At 31.1% G+C, this 25520-nt stretch overlaps 1 protein-coding gene across 1 annotated transcript in view; it reads left to right on the top strand.

Annotated features, from left to right (window-relative positions):
* The first annotated feature begins 651 nt into the window (after window positions 1-651).
* LOC143237813 (unconventional myosin-Ie-like) overlaps window positions 652-25520 on the top strand; it is a 524866-nt gene continuing 499997 nt past the window's right edge. Inside the window, exons 1-7 of the mRNA XM_076477435.1 lie at window positions 652-819; window positions 1269-1440; window positions 1948-2028; window positions 3478-3563; window positions 10414-10495; window positions 10987-11093; window positions 14305-14403. Of these exons, the coding sequence (XP_076333550.1) occupies window positions 1381-1440; window positions 1948-2028; window positions 3478-3563; window positions 10414-10495; window positions 10987-11093; window positions 14305-14403 (515 nt within the window). The 5' untranslated portion in view covers window positions 652-819; window positions 1269-1380. The remainder of the gene's footprint in view (window positions 820-1268; window positions 1441-1947; window positions 2029-3477; window positions 3564-10413; window positions 10496-10986; window positions 11094-14304; window positions 14404-25520) is intronic.

The raw sequence follows: 25520 nt of genomic DNA on the forward strand, positions 1-25520 counted from the left end.
TAACTTTGTACATGGTTATAATAGGTAACACCACCCACTACAACTCTGTATGTGGTGATGATAGGTAATATCACCCACTACAACTCTGTATGTGGTGATGATAGGTAATACCATCCACTACAACTCTGTATGTGGTGATGATAGGTAAAACCACCCTCTATAACTTGCATGTGGTGATGATAGGTAAAACCACCCACTACAACTCTGTATGTGGTGATGATAGGTAAAACCATTCTCTATAACTTGCATGTGGTGATGATAGGTAGTACCATCCACTACATCTTTTGTATGTGGTGACACTTTGTAACACCACTATGAAACTTTCATGGCTTTAGTGAATTGAGCCTTAAAGTACAGATAAGGATTTTGGGTTTAATGATCTGGACAATCTGATGGGTCTATAGACTTTTATTATTTTAGAACTAGAATAAAAGTAGCTTCTTGTCATCAATAAAGGTACCTTCTACTCTTGTGTCTGTATTTACTCTCTGTAGATTCTGTTACAGTTATAAATCACAAGATCAGTGACAGGTTTAATATTTGACAGTGGTTTATTTGTGGTTTTAAACTTTCATGCAATTTGTTACATGTTTTCTTAATGCCTAATAAACAAGTTGAAGGTTTAGATTTTGGTTTGACTTCATCCTCTAGACTGTCAACTCAGCTATGCAGACATCTTACAGCGAATTGTCACTTGGAATTCTAGACATTTATGGGTTTGAGATTTTCCAGAACAACGGGTTTGAACAGTTTTGTATCAATTATGTCAACGAAAAGCTTCAACAGATATTCATTGAACTGACCTTGAAAACCGAACAAGTAAATATAATAACTTCATAAAAAATCATATTTTGTTAGATCAGATAAATTAAAATAACTGGAGTAATATGTGTTATATCTATGTTTCTCTTAACCTCCAGTTTTTGAATTATTCTAATAAAGATAATTTCAGTTGCATAATTAGTTGTTTTCTGTACATGTATCTCACCTTATTGAGCTAGAACATAGAATTTTGAATCACTGGATATTTATCTGTTACATGTTGTAAACACAGCACTGTACAAATAGCACATCACATATTAAATAATCTTGAATAATAAATTTTACTTCATATCAAGTGAGCCTAAAACTTTGTATGAATTATTGATGATTAATAAAAATAAACTGTATTCTCTGGACCAACTGAAATAAACATAAAAATATACTGATTGCTCTGGAAGATTACTGTTAACTTTTTTAGAGCTGAGTTTTTGTTTGTTTTCTCATAGGAAGAGTATGTTGAAGAAGGGATAAGATGGAAACCAGTGGAGTATTTTAATAACAAAGTTGTGTGTGAATTAATTGAGAGTAAATGTCCTCCTGGTATTATCTCTATCCTCGATGATGTCTGTGCTACGATGCATGCCCGTGAACGAAGGTGCTGACGTACAGCTTCAACAGGTAGCTCTTCACACAGTAATTTAGTCTGTATTAGGCTCTTCTTATAATGCTGTCGTGATTTCAGTCATAATACTTGTTAGCTGGAATCCATCTTTAACTAACACATACTCAGATTTGCAATTGTCTCCCATAGAATTGGGCCAGCTAATTAAACCATGTGTTATATGAAGCTACAGCTATAAGTCTCACCACCATCAGTCATATCAAACTGCTTGTTTAATAATCTAACATGAAAGAAGTTCAAAACCCATTAAGTTAAAGTCTAAAGGCTATTGGTTTCTCTTTTTTTTTTGTGCTGGAAATATGTTTTATACTGACATTATAAAATTACTTAATTAGTTTTTCCATAAAAAGTTATAAGTGACAGATCTGACAGGGATTACATAACAAGAGAATCGTATTGGTTTGTTCTTTTAAAAATATGTTTTTATATTTGAAGCTGTATAAATAGTTCACTAACTTTCAGTGATCCATTATTTAACTTGTCTTTCCTTATGCCTTTTACAGAAACTTGAAAAGTCAGTAGGGGGTAATGCTCATTTTCAAGGATCAGGTAGTGGATTTGTGATTCATCATTATGCTGGAGTGGTAAGTTCTTGTGCATAATAAAGATAGAATTTGTTAATAAAGATTAAATATATATTTGTAGCAAAAAAAAGAGGTAAATTATATAAGGATTACATAGTGAGATACTGCTTATGTAGAGAGATGTTGTTTATATGAGCATATACTATTTATATGGACAGATAGTTTTGTGTTCAGTGAAACTGTTTGATGTGTTACAAGTTGACAATTAATTGTATCAACTGTTAATATTCTCAGTGTCTATACTTCTTAAAGTAAACTTTATTTGAATATTTGAAGTGAAATAAATTTTGTAAATAAACGTCCAAAAATATTATAAATACCAGTAACTTTCTTCAGCTGCCTGATTTGGAGAGAAAGTTCACAGAATGTAGTCAGAATACTTAATGTTTTCATTTCACCAGACTGGATGTTCTGGTATTCTTGGTCTCTTCACAGAATGTAGTCAGAATACTTAATGTTTTTATTTCACCAGACTGGATGTTCTGGTATTCTTGGTCTCTTTACTTTCAAACTCTGAATTTTTTTTTTACCATTCTAATAATGCTTAAAGTTAATTTGGTCTCAGATAACAGTACTTGTTTTATCCCATCTTCCCAGATATGAGAAGTAACAGTTAACTTCTTGTTCCTAAAACAAACATTGTATATGTGTTCATTATCTCATCTTCCCAGATATGAGAAGTAAGAGTTAACTTCTTGTTCCTAAAACAAACATTGTATATGTGTTCCTTATCCCATCTTCCCAGATATGAGAAGTAAGAGTTAACTTCTTGTTCCTAAAACAAACATTGTATATGTGTTCATTATCCCATCTTCCCAGATATGAGAAGTAAGAGTTAACTTCTTGTTCCTAAAACAAACATTGTATATGTGTTCATTATCCCATCTTCCCAGATATGAGAAGTAAGAGTTAACTTCTTGTTCCTAAAACAAACATTGTATATGTGTTCATTATCCCATCTTCCCAGATATGAGAAGTAAGAGTTAACTTCTTGTTCCTAAAACAAACATTGTATATGTGTTCATTATCCCATCTTCCCAGATATGAGAAGTAAGAGTTAACTTCTTGTTCCTAAAACAAACATTGTATATGTGTTCATTATCCCATCTTCCCAGATATGAGAAGTAAGAGTTAACTTCTTGTTCCTAAAACAAACATTGTATATGTGTTCATTATCCCATCTTCCCAGATATGAGAAGTAAGAGTTAACTTCTTGTTCCTAAAACAAACATTGTATATGTGTTCATTATCCCATCTTCCTACATATCAGGCTCTGTGTCCCTTTTGTAACTTCAGGGTGCAATGTGTTTTTGTTTGTTGTTTTTTTCATTTATAAAAGTTGCTTGTTTAGGTTTAGGACAAAATAATAGTTCTTAACACAGAATAACATTAAAATATTATAAAAATCAATGAATAATGAACATGTTGAACAGATTTGGACTTTTTCAGGTGAGTTATGACGTGGATGGTTTCTGTGAACGAAATCGAGACGTTCTCTTTACAGACATCATTCAGTTAATGCAGACAAGTGATAAGTAAGAATCATTCCAGTTTTTCGTCTTCAGTGTGAGAACACCATTTTACTTGTAAATTCTTTATAGGAACCAGTAAATCATTGTTAAAATCTATTTACATTTTCATTTAAAGTTTACAAATAAATTTCATTTAGTTAAAAAATCAAATGATTATCTCTGTAAATTTGTCAGATATTATTTGTTATACTAAAAGCTAAATGATTAACATGTATTTGTCTTGTTGCCACACAGTTACAAGTACTTTGTGAAGCTTCTAAATTTCCCAAGATCAAATGTATATTTTAACAAGAATCGACTGATGTAGTTATATTTGTAAGAACGTAAGATTCACAGACTTGTATGTTTTGTTAATATCTTGCTACATTTTGCATGGATACAAATAGTAAACATGGTCAACATTCCTTGTCCAATACAACATTGTTTCCCTAGCCCAAGCACACACTGTGTATTTTAAATAGTATCCACCAAGATATAGATATATATATAAATCTGACTACTAAGACTACTTGTAATCACATTTAGTTGCTGTAGAGTTTTTTAGTGGAAATTGACTAAAAGTTATTAAATATTGTGTAAGTAGAAGAAAGGGAACACAATATTTAGGTAGAACTGTTAAATATTGTGTAAGTAGAAGAAAGGGGAACACAATGTTTGGGTAGAACTGTTAAATATTCTGTAAGTAGAAGAAAGGGGAACACAATGTTTAGGTAGAACTGTTAAATATTCTGTAAGTAGAAGAAAGGGGAACACAATGTTTAGGTAGAACTGTTAAATATTCTGTAAGTAGAAGAAAGGGGAACACAATGTTTAGGTAGAACTGTTAAATATTGTGTATGTATAAGAAAGGGGAACACAATGTTTAGGTAGAACTGTTAAATGTTGTGTAAGTAGAAGAAAGGGGAACACAATGTTTAGGTAGAACTGTTAAATATTGTGTAAGTAGAAGAAAGGGGAACACAATGTTTAGGTAGAACTGTTAAATATTGTCTAACTAGAAGAAAGAAACACAATGTTTTGGTAGAACTGTTAAATATTGTCTAACTAGAAGAAAGGGGAACACAATGTTTAGGTAGAACTGTCAAATGTTGTGTAAGTAGAAGAAAGGGGAACACAATGTTTAGGTAGAACTGTCAAATGTTGTGTAAGTAGAAGAAAGGGGAACACAATATTTAGGTAGAACTGTTAAATATTGTGTAAGTAGAAAAAAGGGGAACATAATGTTTTGGTAGAACTGTTAAATATTGTCTAACTAGAAGAAAGGGGAACACAATGTTTAGGTAGAACTGTCAAATGTTGTGTAAGTAGAAGAAAGGGGAACACAATGTTTAGGTAGAACTGTTAAATGTTGTGTATGTAGAAGAAAGGGGAACACAATGTTTAGGTAGAACTGTCAAATGTTGTGTAAGTAGAAGAAAGGGGAACATAATGTTTTGGTAGAACTGTTAAATATTGTCTAACTAGAAGAAAGGGGAACACAATGTTTTGGTAGAACTGTCAAATATTCTGTAAGTAGAAGAAAGGGGAACACAATGTTTAGGTAGAACTGTCAAATGTTGTGTATGTAGAAGAAAGGGGAACACAATGTTTAGGTAGAACTGTTAAATATTCTGTAAGTAGAAGAAAGGGGAACACAATGTTTAGGTAGAACTGTTAAATATTCTGTAAGTAGAAGAAAGGGGAACACAATGTTTAGGTAGAACTGTTAAATATTCTGTAAGTAGAAGAAAGGGGAACACAATGTTTAGGTAGAACTGTTAAATATTGTGTATGTATAAGAAAGGGTAACACAATGTTTAGGTAGAACTGTTAAATGTTGTGTAAGTAGAAGAAAGGGGAACATAATGTTTAGGTAGAACTGTCAAATGTTGTGTATGTATAAGAAAGGGGAACACAATGTTTAGGTAGAACTGTTAAATATTGTCTAACTAGAAGAAAGGGGAACACAGTGTTTTGGTAGAACTGTCAAATATTCTGTAAGTAGAAGAAAGGGGAACACAATGTTTAGGTAGAACTGTTAAATATTGTGTATGTAGAAGAAAGGGGAACATAATGTTTTGGTAGAACTGTTAAATATTGTGTAAGTAGAAGAAAGGGGAACATAATGTTTTGGTAGAACTGTTAAATATTGTCTAACTAGAAGAAAGGGGAACACAGTGTTTTGGTAGAACTTTCAAATATTCTGTAAGTAGAAGAAAGGGGAACACAATGTTTAGGTAGAACTGTTAAATATTGTGTATGTAGAAGAAAAGGGGAACATAATGTTTTGGTAGAACTGTTAAATATTGTGTAAGTAGAAGAAAGGGGAACATAATGTTTTGGTAGAACTGTTAAATATTGTCTAACTAGAAGAAAGGGGAACACAGTGTTTTGGTAGAACTGTCAAATATTCTGTAAGTAGAAGAAAGGGGAACACAGTGTTTTGGTAGAACTGTCAAATATTCTGTAAGTAGAAGAAAGGGGAACACAATGTTTAGGTAGAACTGTTAAATATTGTGTAAGTAGAAGAAAGGGGAACATAATGTTTTGGTAGAACTGTTAAATATTGTCTAACTAGAAGAAAGGGGAACACAGTGTTTTGGTAGAACTGTCAAATATTCTGTAAGTAGAAGAAAGGGGAACACAATGTTTAGGTAGAACTGTTAAATATTGTGTAAGTAGAAGAAAGGGGAACACAATGTTTAGGTAGAACTGTTAAATATTGTCTAACTAGAAGAAAGGGGAACACAATGTTTAGGTAGAACTGTTAAATATTGTGTAAGTAGAAGAAAGGGGAACACAATGTTTAGGTAGAACTGTTAAATATTCTGTAAGTAGAAGAAAGGGGAACACAAAGTTTAGGTAGAACTGTTAAATATTGTCTAACTAGAAGAAAGGGGAACACAATGTTTAGGTAGAACTGTCAAATGTTGTGTAAGTAGAAGAAAGGGGAACACAATGTTTTGGTAGAACTGTTAAATATTGTGTAAGTAAACTGAGAGGTTTCAGTATGTAAACTAAAAGAAACTTAGTAAACTGAGAGGTTTCAGTATGTAAACTAAAAGAAACTTAGTAAACTGAGAGGTTTCAGTATGTAAACTAAAAGAAACTCAGTAAACTTAGAGTTTTCATGATGTAAACTAAAAGAAACACAATAAACGTAGAGGTTTCATGATGTAAACTAAAAGAAACTTGGTAAACTTAGAGGTTTCATGATCTAAACTAAAATAAACTCAGTAAACTGAGAGGTTTCATGAAGTAAACTAAAAGAAACTCAGTAAACTGAGAGGTTTCAGTATGTAAACTAAAAGAAACTCAGTAAACTGAGAGGTTTCAGTATGTAAACTAAAAGAAACTCAGTAAACTGAGAGGTTTCATGAAATAAACTAAAAGAAACACAATAAATTGATAGGTTTCATGATGTAAACTAAAATAAACTCAGTAAACTGAGAGGTTTCAGTATGTAAACTAAAAGAAACTCAGTAAACTGAGAGGTTTCAGTATGTAAACTAAAAGAAACTCAGTAAACTGAGAGGTTTCATGAAGTAAACTAAAAGAAACCCAATAAATGTAGAGGTTTCATGATGTAAACTAAAAGAACCTCAGTAAATTGAGAGGTTTCAGGATGTAAACTAAAAGAAACTCAGTAAACTGAGAGGTTTCAGTATGTAAACTAAAAGAAACTCAGTAAACTTAGAGGTTTCATGATGTAAACTAAAAGAAACGCAATAAACGTAGAGGTTTCATGATGTAAACTAAAAGAAACTTGGTAAACTTAGAGGTTTCATGATGTAAACTAAAATAAACTCAGTAAACTGAGAGGTTTCATGAAGTAAACTAAAAGAAACTCAGTAAACTGAGAGGTTTCAGTATGTAAACTAAAAGAAACTCAGTAAACTGAGAGGTTTCATGAAGTAAACTAAAATAAACTCAGTAAACTGAGAGGTTTCATGAAGCAAACTATTTCTTCTTTGATGCAGATGGTAACCTTTGCTATTAATCCTTAATAAAAGGAAGTCGACTTTCTGTAATCATTCAAGATATTGAGTTTTTTTAATAGACACACATCATTAGAATATCACGGTTAACTAACATGAATTATTGTATTTTATATAATATGGTAAACACACATCATTAGAATATCACGGTTAACTAACATGAATTATTGTATTTTATATAATATGGTAAACACACATCATTAGAATATCACGGTTAACTAACATGAATTTTTGTATTTTATATACTATGGTAAACATACATCATTAGAATATCACGGTTAACTAACATGAATTATTGTATTTTATATAATATGGTAAACACACATCATTAGAATATCACGGTTAACTAACATTAATTATTGTATTTTATATACTATGGTAAACACATATCATTAGAATATCACGGTTAACTGACATTAATTATTGTATTTTATATAATATGGTAAACACACATCATTAGAATATCACGGTTAACTAACATGAATTATTGTATTTTATATAATATGGTAAACACACATCATTAGAATATCACGGTTAACTAACATAAATTATTGTATTTTATATAATATGGTAAACACACATCATTAGAATATCACGGTTAACTAACATGAATTATTGTATTTTATATAATATGGTAAACACACATCATTAGAATATCACGGTTAACTAACATGAATTTTTGTATTTTATATACTATGGTAAACATACATCATTAGAATATCACGGTTAACTAACATGAATTATTGTATTTTATATAATATGGTAAACACACATCATTAGAATATCACGGTTAACTAACATTAATTATTGTATTTTATATACTATGGTAAACACATATCATTAGAATATCACGGTTAACTGACATTAATTATTGTATTTTATATAATATGGTAAACACACATCATTAGAATATCACGGTTAACTAACATGAATTATTGTATTTTATATAATATGGTAAACACACATCATTAGAATATCACGGTTAACTAACATAAATTATTGTATTTTATATAATATGGTAAACACACATCATTAGAATATCACGGTTAACTGACATGAATTATTGTATTTTATATAATATGGTAAACACACATCATTAGAATATCACGGTTAACTAAGATGAATTATTGTATTTTATATAATATGGTAAACACACATCATTAGAATTTCACGGTTAACTAACATTAATTATTGTATTTTGTATAATATGGTAAACACACATCATTAGAATATTACGGTTAACTAACATTAATTATTGTATTTTATATAATATGGTAAACACACATCATTAGAATATCACCGTTAACTAACATAAATTATTGTATTTTATATACTATGGTAAACACATATCATTAGAATATCACGGTTAACTAACATGAATTATTGTATTTTATATAATATGGTAAACACACATCATTAGAATATCACGGTTAACTAACATAAATTATTGTATTTTATATAATATGGTAAACACACATCATTAGAATATCACGGTTAACTGACATGAATTATTGTATTTTATATAATATGGTAAACATACATCATTATAATATCACGGTTAACTGACATGAATTATTGTATTTTATATAATATGGTAAACACACATCATTAGAATATCACGGTTAACTGACATGAATTATTGTATTTTGTATAATATGGTAAACACACATCATTAGAATATTACGGTTAACTGACATGAATTATTGTATTTTATATAATATGGTAAACACACATCATTAGAATATCACCGTTAACTGACATAAATTATTGTACTTTATATAATATGGTAAACACACATCATTAGAGTATCACGGTTAACTGACATGAATTGTATTTTATATAATATGGTAAACATACATCATTAGAATATCATGGTTAACTGACATTAATTATTGTATTTTATATAGTAGGGTAAACACACATTCAACACTACACTATGTTTCTTTGTTAATTTTTTCCAAAACTGTTAATGTTATACCTCGCTCTAACTTTGTAAGTTATCCCCATCTAAATTGGCTAAAATATTTATTTGTATATATTTATGTTATATAACTTTATGTATGAATACATTTGGTGTTATATTCACAAAAAAACACTTTAATTTTCAGGGTAAAGTAACTCCTTAGAGCTATTGGATTTTTAACATTGTATGTACATAATTGATCCTACAAGTGACTTTAGTTTCTTTTTCCCTTTCCTTAATGTATAAAACTTTGTTTTTACTACATCTTTATTGCTTTTATTGCTTAACTTTGGTTTTTATTCAGTTTTCATCTAAACTTTTAATTTTTTGCCCTTTAAACTCAGATTTTAACGCATTTGTAGGATTGTTTATTTTGTTTGTTTATTTGGTGTAATCTTAATATAATGTAGTATTTTTGTAATACTTTAAAAGAAATTCAATGTATTCTGTTCAATACCAAATTTCAGATCATAATTTTGAGTTGCTTGAAACATTAAGTGTTTTGTGGTCTGGTATGATTTGGTGATTTAAAGTGCTTGACTCACAACATGTAGGCAGTGCTGGATCAAGATAATTGTAAGGCTTAGATAAGGCCTAGACACCTTCTGTTCATAGGCCATATGAGTTAAACCAAAAGTTAGGTAAATTATGGATATACAAGTGATAAATCCTGGTTTTAAATTTCTTGGGCCCTAGGCACTGTGCCTATTACATCTAATAAATAATCTGGCTCCGCATGCAGATCATGAAATCGAAACTTACTAACACTTTTTGCCATGGGAGCTTTATAATGTGATGGTTATTCTCACTATTCATTGGTAAATAATATTTCAATAGTTGCTATGAATGACTAGTATATAATCCTCAAGTTGCTTTGTGCAGAACCAACTAACAACTTGTTTATGTCTTTCAGTCCTTTCATAGTTAACCTGTTCCCAGAGAATGTCAGCAGTACAATTCGCACAAGGCCCACAACTGCTGGTAGCAAAATAAGGGTAAAAAAATTAATATTTGGTTATTAATATATATATAATATATACAGCTGATTCAGGAATTCATTAAAATGATGAACGTAAGCCTTGTGGAAATGTTGAACATGCAGAAAAAGTTTCAGAGACTATCAATATGAAACTAAATCCTTCCAGAAGGATGTTTAAGATGGCACAGAATCCTTTCAAGACATTTCCCATCAAGCCTTAACTGAATAACATGCTTCTCATACTTGTACCAATTCCTATAATGTATTATATCAATAAAATAGAAGTAGGTATGGATATATGTTGAACTCAGTTATCACCATAGTTTTTCTTGGATAATTAATATTACGTACATGGAATAAATATTAAAATATATTTTTAATTATTGTGTTAAACAGAAACCATAAAATATTTAATAAAATCTGTATTTTTTATGAACTTCATTGCTTAAGATTGTTTTTACAACATCAATTAATGTTATTTTTTTATTACTTGCACAATAATTTCAGACTCAAGCCAACAAACTAGTCGAAGCTCTCACAAAATGCACTCCACATTACATAAGATGTATTAAACCCAATGCATCTAAGAAAGCACATGACTGGGATGAACCTAGGTAATTGTTTTGCCAACCTCAAAGAATCTAGTGTTAATGTTATAAATTTTCATGCTGTATCATTTTAAATTATTCAGAAGACAGAGCTACAAGTTAAACTTATCAGATTCTTCGACATTCTTAAGGTTGCTTTTGTTTCATGATAATTATTATCTATTCTTCCGAGTCTCACAATCACCACATTTACCATAAAATCTCTTTCTTGGTTAATAACTTGGTTATGATTAACCATGTTAATCATATACTGTTCTTCCTAGTGCTAGTATTATTGTGTTAAACATTTATTTTCTGTCATCCCATATGGTAGTACCATATTAACTATATCTTGTACTACTATATGATTAAACATCCACTCCTTTTTTTGGCTCTAAAATAACCGTGTTAATTATTTACTGTTCTTATTGCTTTTATTATTGCTGTATTAACCATCTTCTCTTGGCCTCACTAGTACCATATTAATCATCCACTGTTATTTTATCCATTTTTCTTTGTCCAGTTACTATCATATTAACGATCTCCTGTTCTTTACAGTTTAATATCACCATATTAATTACACACTGTTATTTTGAGGTTCAGTATTATCATGTTATTTATCTGTTCTTCTTGAAGTACCATATTAACAGTCTCCTATTTTTCTTGGTTCTACTAATACCACATTAACTGTCTCCTATTTTTCTTGGTTCAACTAATACCATATTCACCGTCTCCTATTTTTCTTGGTTCTACTAATACCATATTAACTGTCTCCTATTTTTCTTGGTTCAACTAATACCATATTAACTGTCTCCTATTTTTCTTGGTTCTACTAATACCATATTCACCGTCTCCTATTTTTCTTGGTTCTACTAATACCATATTAACTGTCTCCTATTTTTCTTGGTTCAACTAATACCATATTAACTGTCTCCTATTTTTCTTGGTTCTACTAATACCATATTAACTGTCTCCTATTTTTCTTGGTTCAATTAATACCATATTAACTGTCTCCTATTTTTCTTGGTTCTACTAATACCATATTAACTGTCTCCTATTTTTCTTGGTTCTACTAATACTATATTAACTGTCTTCTATTTTTCTTGGTTCAACTAATACCATATTAACAGTCTCCTATTTTTCTTGGTCCTATTGAGACTATATTAACAGTCTCCTATTTTTCTTTGTACTACTGATACTGTATTAACTATCTCCTGTTTTTCTTGGTCTCAATTTACTGTAGTGATTATTCAACATTATGATATTAACTGTTTAAATGTTGCCTTGGTTCTGTTACTACTACATTAATTATTTTCTGTTATTTTTTGTTTTAATATGGATGTATTTACTGAATGTGCAGTGTTTCTAAAGAAATACAAATCTTTACTTACAAAACATTTTAATATAAGCCCTCTACATATATGAATAACTACAATGTTTTGAAAAAAATGAAAGGTATTTCAAAGTATTTGTCAATACTCACATGTATACTATCTGTTTAGTTAAGAAAGAGACTGGTTCTGTTGAGTTTAAATAAAGTTTATTTAAAGCTAGTGATACAAAGCTGTGGAAGGTGTTGTTTATTTAAAGTTATGTATACAAAGCTGTGTAAGGTGTTGTTTATTTAAAGCTATGTTTGCAAGGCTGTGGAAGGTGTTGTTCATTTATAGCTATGTATACAAGGCTGTGGAAGGTGTTGTTTATTTAAAGCTATGTATACAAGGCTGTGGAAGGTGTTGTCTATTTAAAGCTATGTTTGCAAGGCTGTGGAAGGTGTTGTTCATTTATAGTTATGTATACAAAGCTGTGTAAGGTGTTGTTTATTTAAAGCTATGTTTGCAAGGCTGTGGAAGGTGTTGTTCATTTAAAGCTATGTGTACAAAGCTGTGGAAGGTGTTGTTTATTTAAAGTTATGTATACAAAGCTGTGTAAGGTGTTGTTTATTTAAAGCTATATTTGCAAGGCTGTGGAAGGTGTTGTTCATTTATAGCTATGTATACAAGGCTGTGGAAGGTGTTGTTTATTTAAAGCTATGTATACAAGACTGTGGAAGGTGTTGTCTATTTAAAGCTATGTATACAAGGCTGTGGAAGGTGTTGTTTATTTAAAGCTATGTATACAAGGGTGTGGAAGGTGTTGTCTATTTAAAGCTATGTATACAAGGCTGTGGAAGGTGTTGTCTATTTAAAGCTATGTTTGCAAGGCTGTGGAAGGTGTTGTCTATTAAAGCTATGTTTGCAAGGCTGTGGAAGGTGTTGTCTATTTAAAGCTATGTATACAAGGCTGTGGAAGGTGTTGTTTATTTAAACCCATGTATACAAGGGTGTGGAAGGTGTTGTCTATTTAAAGCTATGTATACAAGGCTGTGGAAGGTGTTGTCTATTTGAAGCTATGTTTGCAAGGCTGTGGAAGGTGTTGTCCATCAAGCTCATGTTTGCAAGGCTGTGGAAGGTGTTGTCCATTTAAAGCTATGCATGTACAGGCTGTGGAAGGTGTTGTTTATTTAAAGCTATGTATACAAGGGTGTGGAAGGTCCTTGTCCATTTAAAGCTCATGTATACACAAGGCTGTGGAAGGTGTTGTCCATTTAAAGCTCATGTATACAAGGCTGTGGAAGGTGTTGTCCATTTAAAGCTCATATGTCTGCAAGGCTGTGGAAGGTGTTGTCTATTAAAGCTATGTTTGCAAGGCTGTGGAAGGTGTTGTCTATTTAAAGCTATGTATACAAGGCTGTGGAAGGTGTTGTTTATTTAAACCCATGTATACAAGGGTGTGGAAGGTGTTGTTTATTTAAAGCTATATATACAAGGCTGTGAAAGGTGTTGTCTATTTAAAGCTATGTATACAAGGCTGTGGAAGGTGTTGTTTATTTAAAGCTATGTATATAAGGCTGTGGAAGGTGTTGTTTATTTAAAGCTATGTATACAAGGCTGTGGAAGGTGTTGTTTATTTAAAGCTATGTATACAAGGTTGTGGAAGGTGTTGTCCGTTTAATATTTGTCTGTTTAATTTTCTATTTTATTTTTATATTATCATGGTTTTGTTGATGATAAAAAACGACATGTTGTGTTAGGTGAGAAATAAATTATATTTATTTTATGTTATAATAGATTTATAATTTTGTACTTATTTCTGTTGAGTGTAATTTTGGGAACTAAATATTTTACAAAGTTACTACTTTTAATTTACTTTTTACAACTAGGTTACAAAAACTTGAGTAATTTTTTTTCCACTGTAGGGTAAAACATCAAGTTGAATATTTGGGGTTGAAAGAAAATATCAGAGTAAGAAGAGCTGGTTTCGCCTATCGCCGACCTTTTGATAAATTTCTTCTCAGGTGAGATATTTTACAACATGCAATTGTTTATTTAATTTATTCTATTTGAGGAGTTTCTGACATTATCCGTTTGACAAAAAAATTAAATAAAACCTACACGTAGTGACTTGTATCAAGTCATTAGAAACTCAGTTGGCACATGATATCTTTGAGTTTGGGACAGAAATTACTTCAACTGTCATCAGAAAATATGAAACTTGTCACTGTTAATCGTATACGAGGAATCAATAAGAATACTGTAATTAAGTTATGGATCATTTAATTAACAAGATAATAAGAAAGATAAATATTGTATTTCAGTACTAAGTAAATTAATATTAACTTCTGATAAAAAAAACTAACTGTTCATCAGATCTAAAATATAACTGTTCTAATGTTCCTTCTTATATTGACTAGAATTTTTTTCAGTTCTCATGTGACACCAAACATGCTCGCCATTTCAGCCATGAAGGCATTATCATGTGTTTTAGTCAATCCCACTATTTGTTAGTAAAAGAACAGCCCAAGAGTTAGCAGTAGGTGGTGATTACTAATCTTACACTGCTAAGTTAGGGACAGCTAGTACAGATAGTCCTCATGTAGCTTTGTGTGAAATTCAAAAACAAACAAGCAGTCTTATGGTCCTTATTATAAAGAATAGAATACACTATTTCATCAGTTGAGTACCATCTCTGTTAATGATATTTTCAGCCATAATCCAGTGTTATCTCATGATGTTTTTACCAGCATAACAAATTTAGGTTAGTCCTAATTCTGTGTATTAAGCTAACAATGCATATTAATCCTTGCAGTGTTATCTCATGATGTTTTTACCAACATAACAAATTTAGGTTAGTCCTAATTCTGTGTATTAAGCTAACAATGCCTGTTAATCCTTGCGGTGTTATCTCATGATGTTTTTACCAACATAACAAATTTAGGTTAGTCCTAATTCTGTGTATTAAGCTAACAATGCATGTTAATCCTTGCGGTGTTATCTCATGATGTTTTTACCAGCATAACAAATTTAGGTTAGTCCTAATTCTGTGTATTAAGCTAACAATGCATGTTAATCCTTGCGGTGTTATCTCATGATGTTTTTACCAGCATAACAAATTTAGGTTAGTCCTAATTCTGTGTATTAAGCTAACAATGCCTGTTAATCCTTGCAATAAAAATACATAATAATAAAAATTTAAAAATAGGTATATGAAACATTCTAACCAATACTGTTAATGATATTGACGTTAAAGAAAAATATAACTTCCAGGAAATAAACAGTAATGGTTTATTCTGTGCCTCTCTAACAAATTCTAATGGCCAATGAAAGCCCTTTAAGTGGTTCTGGTAATGTAACTTTAAAACAGTTTAAGATCTGACATAAAGTTACTAAATCACATTACTGCTTAGCTGTAGAGTTGAGTAGCAGGACATCAGAAATAATACATAAAAAACAATAATGTTTATGAAGGCACAATATAATAAATGAGATGAATAACTAACTCTTAAAGTCATGGCACTCCAACTAAAACTTTAAACCAATTAACTGTTCTGTTACAAACAGCAGGAAACTTTTACTGATCTTCAATAACTTCTCAATAGAAGATGAAGAAGTGGGCTTGATAGAAAAATATGTTTTAAGGTTCTCAGAAAGAAGAAAAACACTTTAAATATGTTTAAATGAAACTTCTAAATAATCACTAAAAACGTGATTAGAGCGAAAAAACAGATAACAGAATCCTAAAGCTCATTTTGTAAATTAAATATCTTTATTTTCAACCATAGAAAGGGTTTATTTTTCCTACCAAAGATAGAGAAACACACAAACTGATAATTTAGTTTGTCTAAGTTAAATACTTATTTTTATTCATGCCCAGAATTTGATTTACACTTTGTCTCAATGTAGGACTGTAACGTTTGAACTACAGGTACTTGTTCTTTATAAACAATGTAGGTCTGTAACTTTTGAACTGCAGGTACTTGTTCTTTATAAACAATGTAGGTCTGTAACGTTTGAACTACAGGTACTTGTTCTTTATAAACAATGTAGGTCTGTAACTTTTGAACTGCAGGTACTTGTTCTTTATAAACAATGTAGGTCTGTAACTTTTGAACTGCAGGTACTTGTTCTTTATAAACAATGTAGGTCTGTAACGTTTGAACTGCAGGTACTTGTTCTTTATAAACAATGTAGGTCTCTAACTTTTGAACTGCAGGTACTTGTTCTTTATAAACAATGTAGGTCTGTAACTTTTGAACTACAGGTACTTGTTCTTTATAAACAATGTAGGTCTGTAACTTTTGAACTACAGGTACTTGTTCTTTATAAACAATGTAGGTCTGTAACTTTTGAACTACAGGTACTTGTTCTTTATAAACAATGTAGGTCTGTAACTTTTGAACTACAGGTACTTGTTCTTTATAAACAATGTAGGTCTGTAACTTTTGAACTACAAGTACTTGTTCTTTATAAACAATGTAGGTCTGTAACTTTTGAACTGAAGGTACTTGTTCTTTATAAACAATGTAGGTCTGTAACTTTTGAACTACAGGTACTTGTTCTTTATAAACAATGTAGGTCTGTAACTTTTGAACTACAAGTACTTGTTCTTTATAAACAATGTAGGTCTGTAACTTTTGAACTACAGGTACTTGTTCTTTATAAACAATGTAGGTCTCTAACTTTTGAACTGCAGGTACTTGTTCTTTATAAACAATGTAGGTCTGTAACTTTTGAACTGCAGGTACTTGTTCTTTATAAACAATGTAGGTCTGTAACTTTTGAACTACAGGTACTTGTTCTTTATAAACAATGTAGGTCTGTAACTTTTGAACTACAGGTACTTGTTCTTTATAAACAATGTAGGTCTGTAACTTTTGAACTGCAGGTACTTGTTCTTTATAAACAATGTAGGTCTGTAACGTTTGAACTACAGGTACTTGTTCTTTATAAACAATGTAGGTCTGTAACTTTTGAACTGCAGGTACTTGTTCTTTATAAACAATGTAGGTCTGTAACTTTTGAACTACAGGTACTTGTTCTTTATAAACAATGTAGGTCTGTAACTTTTGAACTACAGGTACTTGTTCTTTATAAACAATGTAGGTCTGTAACTTTTGAACTACAGGTACTTGTTCTTTATAAACAATGTAGGTCTGTAACTTTTGAACTACAGGTACTTGTTCTTTATAAACAATGTAGGTCTGTAACTTTTGAACTACAGGTACTTGTTCTTTATAAACAATGTAGGTCTGTAACTTTTGAACTACAGGTACTTGTTCTTTATAAACAATGTAGGTCTGTAACTTTGAACTGCAGGTACTTGTTCTTTATAAACAATGTAGGTCTGTAACTTTTGAACTACAGGTACTTGTTCTTTATAAACAATGTAGGTCTGTAACTTTTGAACTACAGGTACTTGTTCTTTATAAACAATGTAGGTCTGTAACTTTTGAACTACAGGTACTTGTTCTTTATAAACAATGTAGGTCTGTAACTTTTGAACTACAGGTACTTGTTCTTTATAAACAATGTAGGTCTGTAACTTTTGAACTGCAGGTACTTGTTCTTTATAAACAATGTAGGTCTGTAACTTTTGAACTACAGGTACTTGTTCTTTATAAACAATGTAGGTCTGTAACTTTTGAACTGCAGGTACTTGTTCTTTATAAACAATGTAGGTCTGTAACTTTGAACTACAGGTACTTGTTCTTTATAAACAATGTAGGTCTGTAACTTTTGAACTGAAGGTACTTGTTCTTTATAAACAATGTAGGTCTGTAACTTTTGAACTACAGGTACTTGTTCTTTATAAACAATGTAGGTCTGTAACTTTTGAACTACAGGTACTTGTTCTTTATAAACAATGTAGGTCTGTAACTTTTGAACTACAGGTACTTGTTCTTTATAAACAATGTAGGTCTGTAACTTTTGAACTACAGGTACTTGTTCTTTATAAACAATGTAGGTCTGTAACTTTTGAACTGCAGGTACTTGTTCTTTATAAACAATGTAGGTCTGTAACTTTTGAACTACAGGTACTTGTTCTTTATAAACAATGTAGGTCTGTAACTTTTGAACTACAGGTACTTGTTCTTTATAAACAATGTAGGTCTGTAACTTTTGAACTGCAGGTACTTGTTCTTTATAAACAATGTAGGTCTGTAACTTTTGAACTACAGGTACTTGTTCTTTATAAACAATGTAGGTCTGTAACTTTTGAACTACAGGTACTTGTTCTTTATAAACAATGTAGGTCTGTAACTTTTGAACTGCAGGTACTTGTTCTTTATAAACAATGTAGGTCTGTAACTTTTGAACTACAAGTACTTGTTCTTTATAAACAATGTAGGTCTGTAACTTTTGAACTGAAGGTACTTGTTCTTTATAAACAATGTAGGTCTGTAACTTTTGAACTACAGGTACTTGTTCTTTATAAACAATGTAGGTCTGTAACTTTTGAACTACAGGTACTTGTTCTTTATAAACAATGTAGGTCTGTAACTTTTGAACTGCAGGTACTTGTTCTTTATAAACAATGTAGGTCTGTAACTTTTGAACTACAGGTACTTGTTCTTTATAAACAATGTAGGTCTGTAACTTTTGAACTGCAGGTACTTGTTCTTTATAAACAATGTAGGTCTGTAACTTTTGAACTACAGGTACTTGTTCTTTATAAACAATGTAGGTCTGTAACTTTTGAACTGCAGGTACTTGTTCTTTATAAACAATGTAGGTCTGTAACTTTTGAACTACAGGTACTTGTTCTTTATAAACAATGTAGGTCTGTAACTTTTGAACTGCAGGTACTTGTTCTTTATAAACAATGTAGGTCTGTAACTTTTGAACTACAGGTACTTGTTCTTTATAAACAATGTAGGTCTGTAACTTTTGAACTACAGGTACTTGTTCTTTATAAACAATGTAGGTCTGTAACTTTTGAACTGCAGGTACTTGTTCTTTATAAACAATGTAGGTCTGTAACTTTTGAACTACAGGTACTTGTTCTTTATAAACAATGTAGGTCTGTAACTTTTGAACTGAAGGTACTTGTTCTTTATAAACAATGTAGGTCTGTAACTTTTGAACTACAGGTACTTGTTCTTTATAAACAATGTAGGTCTGTAACTTTTGAACTACAGGTACTTGTTCTTTATAAACAATGTAGGTCTGTAACTTTTGAACTACAGGTACTTGTTCTTTATAAACAATGTAGGTCTGTAACTTTTGAACTGCAGGTACTTGTTCTTTATAAACAATGTAGGTCTGTAACTTTTGAACTGCAGGTACTTGTTCTTTATAAACAATGTAGGTCTGTAACTTTTGAACTACAGGTACTTGTTCTTTATAAACAATGTAGGTCTGTAACTTTTGAACTACAGGTACTTGTTCTTTATAAACAATGTAGGTCTGTAACTTTTGAACTGCAGGTACTTGTTCTTTATAAACAATGTAGGTCTGTAACTTTTGAACTACAGGTACTTGTTCTTTATAAACAATGTAGGTCTGTAACTTTTGAACTGCAGGTACTTGTTCTTTATAAACAATGTAGGTCTGTAACTTTTGAACTGCAGGTACTTGTTCTTTATAAACAATGTAGGTCTGTAACTTTTGAACTGCAGGTACTTGTTCTTTATAAACAATGTAGGTCTGTAACTTTTGAACTGCAGGTACTTGTTCTTTATAAACAATGTAGGTCTGTAACTTTTGAACTACAGGTACTTGTTCTTTATAAACAATGTAGGTCTGTAACTTTTGAACTACAGGTACTTGTTCTTTATAAACAATGTAGGTCTGTAACTTTTGAACTACAGGTACTTGTTCTTTATAAACAATGTAGGTCTGTAACTTTGAACTGCAGGTACTTGTTCTTTATAAACAATGTAGGTCTGTAACTTTTGAACTACAGGTACTTGTTCTTTATAAACAATGTAGGTCTGTAACTTTTGAACTACAGGTACTTGTTCTTTATAAACAATGTAGGTCTGTAACTTTTGAACTACAGGTACTTGTTCTTTATAAACAATGTAGGTCTGTAACTTTTGAACTACAGGTACTTGTTCTTTATAAACAATGTAGGTCTGTAACTTTTGAACTGCAGGTACTTGTTCTTTATAAACAATGTAGGTCTGTAACTTTTGAACTACAGGTACTTGTTCTTTATAAACAATGTAGGTCTGTAACTTTTGAACTGCAGGTACTTGTTCTTTATAAACAATGTAGGTCTGTAACTTTTGAACTACAGGTACTTGTTCTTTATAAACAATGTAGGTCTGTAACTTTTGAACTACAGGTACTTGTTCTTTATAAACAATGTAGGTCTGTAACTTTTGAACTACAGGTACTTGTTCTTTATAAACAATGTAGGTCTGTAACTTTTGAACTGCAGGTACTTGTTCTTTATAAACAATGTAGGTCTGTAACTTTTGAACTACAGGTACTTGTTCTTTATAAACAATGTAGGTCTGTAACTTTTGAACTACAGGTACTTGTTCTTTATAAACAATGTAGGTCTGTAACTTTTGAACTGCAGGTACTTGTTCTTTATAAACAATGTAGGTCTGTAACTTTTGAACTACAGGTACTTGTTCTTTATAAACAATGTAGGTCTGTAACTTTTGAACTACAGGTACTTGTTCTTTATAAACAATGTAGGTCTGTAACTTTTGAACTGCAGGTACTTGTTCTTTATAAACAATGTAGGTCTGTAACTTTTGAACTACAGGTACTTGTTCTTTATAAACAATGTAGGTCTGTAACTTTTGAACTGAAGGTACTTGTTCTTTATAAACAATGTAGGTCTGTAACTTTTGAACTACAGGTACTTGTTCTTTATAAACAATGTAGGTCTGTAACTTTTGAACTACAGGTACTTGTTCTTTATAAACAATGTAGGTCTGTAACTTTTGAACTGCAGGTACTTGTTCTTTATAAACAATGTAGGTCTGTAACTTTTGAACTACAGGTACTTGTTCTTTATAAACAATGTAGGTCTGTAACTTTTGAACTACAGGTACTTGTTCTTTATAAACAATGTAGGTCTGTAACTTTTGAACTGAAGGTACTTGTTCTTTATAAACAATGTAGGTCTGTAACTTTTGAACTACAGGTACTTGTTCTTTATAAACAATGTAGGTCTGTAACTTTTGAACTGCAGGTACTTGTTCTTTATAAACAATGTAGGTCTGTAACTTTTGAACTGCAGGTACTTGTTCTTTATAAACAATGTAGGTCTGTAACTTTTGAACTACAGGTACTTGTTCTTTATAAACAATGTAGGTCTGTAACTTTTGAACTACAGGTACTTGTTCTTTATAAACAATGTAGGTCTGTAACTTTTGAACTGCAGGTACTTGTTCTTTATAAACAATGTAGGTCTGTAACTTTGAACTACAGGTACTTGTTCTTTATAAACAATGTAGGTCTGTAACTTTTGAACTACAGGTACTTGTTCTTTATAAACAATGTAGGTCTGTAACTTTTGAACTACAGGTACTTGTTCTTTATAAACAATGTAGGTCTGTAACTTTTGAACTACAGGTACTTGTTCTTTATAAACAATGTAGGTCTGTAACTTTTGAACTGCAGGTACTTGTTCTTTATAAACAATGTAGGTCTGTAACTTTTGAACTGCAGGTACTTGTTCTTTATAAACAATGTAGGTCTGTAACTTTTGAACTACAGGTACTTGTTCTTTATAAACAATGTAGGTCTGTAACTTTTGAACTGCAGGTACTTGTTCTTTATAAACAATGTAGGTCTGTAACTTTTGAACTACAGGTACTTGTTCTTTATAAACAATGTAGGTCTGTAACTTTTGAACTGCAGGTACTTGTTCTTTATAAACAATGTAGGTCTGTAACTTTTGAACTACAGGTACTTGTTCTTTATAAACAATGTAGGTCTGTAACTTTTGAACTGCAGGTACTTGTTCTTATAAACAATGTAGGTCTGTAACTTTTGAACTGCAGGTACTTGTTCTTTATAAACAATGTAGGTCTGTAACTTTTGAACTGCAGGTACTTGTTCTTTATAAACAATGTAGGTCTGTAACTTTTGAACTGCAGGTACTTGTTCTTTATAAACAATGTAGGTCTGTAACTTTTGAACTGCAGGTACTTGTTCTTTATAAACAATGTAGGTCTGTAACTTTTGAACTACAGGTACTTGTTCTTTATAAACAATGTAGGTCTGTAACTTTTGAACTGAAGGTACTTGTTCTTTATAAACAATGTAGGTCTGTAACTTTTGAACTACAGGTACTTGTTCTTTATAAACAATGTAGGTCTGTAACTTTTGAACTGCAGGTACTTGTTCTTTATAAACAATGTAGGTCTGTAACTTTTGAACTGCAGGTACTTGTTCTTTATAAACAATGTAGGTCTGTAACTTTTGAACTACAGGTACTTGTTCTTTATAAACAATGTAGGTCTGTAACTTTTGAACTGCAGGTACTTGTTCTTTATAAACAATGTAGGTCTGTAACTTTTGAACTACAGGTACTTGTTCTTTATAAACAATGTAGGTCTGTAACTTTTGAACTACAGGTACTTGTTCTTTATAAACAATGTAGGTCTGTAACTTTTGAACTGCAGGTACTTGTTCTTTATAAACAATGTAGGTCTGTAACTTTTGAACTGCAGGTACTTGTTCTTTATAAACAATGTAGGTCTGTAACTTTTGAACTACAGGTACTTGTTCTTTATAAACAATGTAGGTCTGTAACTTTTGAACTGCAGGTACTTGTTCTTTATAAACAATGTAGGTCTGTAACTTTTGAACTGCAGGTACTTGTTCTTTATAAACAATGTAGGTCTGTAACTTTTGAACTACAGGTACTTGTTCTTTATAAACAATGTAGGTCTGTAACTTTTGAACTGCAGGTACTTGTTCTTTATAAACAATGTAGGTCTGTAACTTTTGAACTGCAGGTACTTGTTCTTTATAAACAATGTAGGTCTGTAACTTTTGAACTGAAGGTACTTGTTCTTTATAAACAATGTAGGTCTGTAACTTTTGAACTACAGGTACTTGTTCTTTATAAACAATGTAGGTCTGTAACTTTTGAACTACAGGTACTTGTTCTTTATAAACAATGTAGGTCTGTAACTTTTGAACTGCAGGTACTTGTTCTTTATAAACAATGTAGGTCTGTAACTTTTGAACTACAGGTACTTGTTCTTTATAAACAATGTAGGTCTGTAACTTTTGAACTGAAGGTACTTGTTCTTTATAAACAATGTAGGTCTGTAACTTTTGAACTACAGGTACTTGTTCTTTATAAACAATGTAGGTCTGTAACTTTTGAACTACAGGTACTTGTTCTTTATAAACAATGTAGGTCTGTAACTTTTGAACTGCAGGTACTTGTTCTTTATAAACAATGTAGGTCTGTAACTTTTGAACTACAGGTACTTGTTCTTTATAAACAATGTAGGTCTGTAACTTTTGAACTGCAGGTACTTGTTCTTTATAAACAATGTAGGTCTGTAACTTTTGAACTACAGGTACTTGTTCTTTATAAACAATGTAGGTCTGTAACTTTTGAACTGCAGGTACTTGTTCTTATAAACAATGTAGGTCTGTAACTTTTGAACTGCAGGTACTTGTTCTTTATAAACAATGTAGGTCTGTAACTTTGAACTGCAGGTACTTGTTCTTTATAAACAATGTAGGTCTGTAACTTTTGAACTGCAGGTACTTGTTCTTTATAAACAATGTAGGTCTGTAACTTTTGAACTACAGGTACTTGTTCTTTATAAACAATGTAGGTCTGTAACTTTTGAACTACAGGTACTTGTTCTTTATAAACAATGTAGGTCTGTAACTTTTGAACTACAGGTACTTGTTCTTTATAAACAATGTAGGTCTGTAACTTTTGAACTGCAGGTACTTGTTCTTTATAAACAATGTAGGTCTGTAACTTTTGAACTGCAGGTACTTGTTCTTTATAAACAATGTAGGTCTGTAACTTTTGAACTACAGGTACTTGTTCTTTATAAACAATGTAGGTCTGTAACTTTTGAACTACAGGTACTTGTTCTTTATAAACAATGTAGGTCTGTAACTTTTGAACTACAGGTACTTGTTCTTTATAAACAATGTAGGTCTGTAACTTTGAACTACAGGTACTTGTTCTTTATAAACAATGTAGGTCTGTAACTTTTGAACTGCAGGTACTTGTTCTTTATAAACAATGTAGGTCTGTAACTTTTGAACTGCAGGTACTTGTTCTTTATAAACAATGTAGGTCTGTAACTTTTGAACTACAGGTACTTGTTCTTTATAAACAATGTAGGTCTGTAACTTTTGAACTGCAGGTACTTGTTCTTTATAAACAATGTAGGTCTGTAACTTTTGAACTGCAGGTACTTGTTCTTTATAAACAATGTAGGTCTGTAACTTTTGAACTACAGGTACTTGTTCTTTATAAACAATGTAGGTCTGTAACTTTTGAACTGCAGGTACTTGTTCTTTATAAACAATGTAGGTCTGTAACTTTTGAACTGCAGGTACTTGTTCTTTATAAACAATGTAGGTCTGTAACTTTTGAACTGAAGGTACTTGTTCTTTATAAACAATGTAGGTCTGTAACTTTTGAACTACAGGTACTTGTTCTTTATAAACAATGTAGGTCTGTAACTTTTGAACTGCAGGTACTTGTTCTTTATAAACAATGTAGGTCTGTAACTTTTGAACTACAGGTACTTGTTCTTTATAAACAATGTAGGTCTGTAACTTTTGAACTGAAGGTACTTGTTCTTTATAAACAATGTAGGTCTGTAACTTTTGAACTACAAGTACTTGTTCTTTATAAACAATGTAGGTCTGTAACTTTTGAACTACAGGTACTTGTTCTTTATAAACAATGTAGGTCTGTAACTTTGAACTGCAGGTACTTGTTCTTTATAAACAATGTAGGTCTGTAACTTTTGAACTGCAGGTACTTGTTGTTTATAAAAATGTAGGTCTGTAACTTTTGAACTACAGGTACTTGTTCTTTATAAACAATGTAGGTCTGTAACTTTTGAACTACAGGTACTTGTTCTTTATAAACAATGTAGGTCTGTAACTTTTGAACTGCAGGTACTTGTTCTTTATAAACAATGTAGGTCTGTAACTTTTGAACTACAGGTAC

The sequence above is a fragment of the Tachypleus tridentatus genome, chromosome 2 (assembly GCF_004210375.1).
Source record: "Tachypleus tridentatus isolate NWPU-2018 chromosome 2, ASM421037v1, whole genome shotgun sequence".
In the NCBI taxonomy this organism is placed as follows: Eukaryota; Metazoa; Arthropoda; class Merostomata; order Xiphosura; family Limulidae; genus Tachypleus; species Tachypleus tridentatus.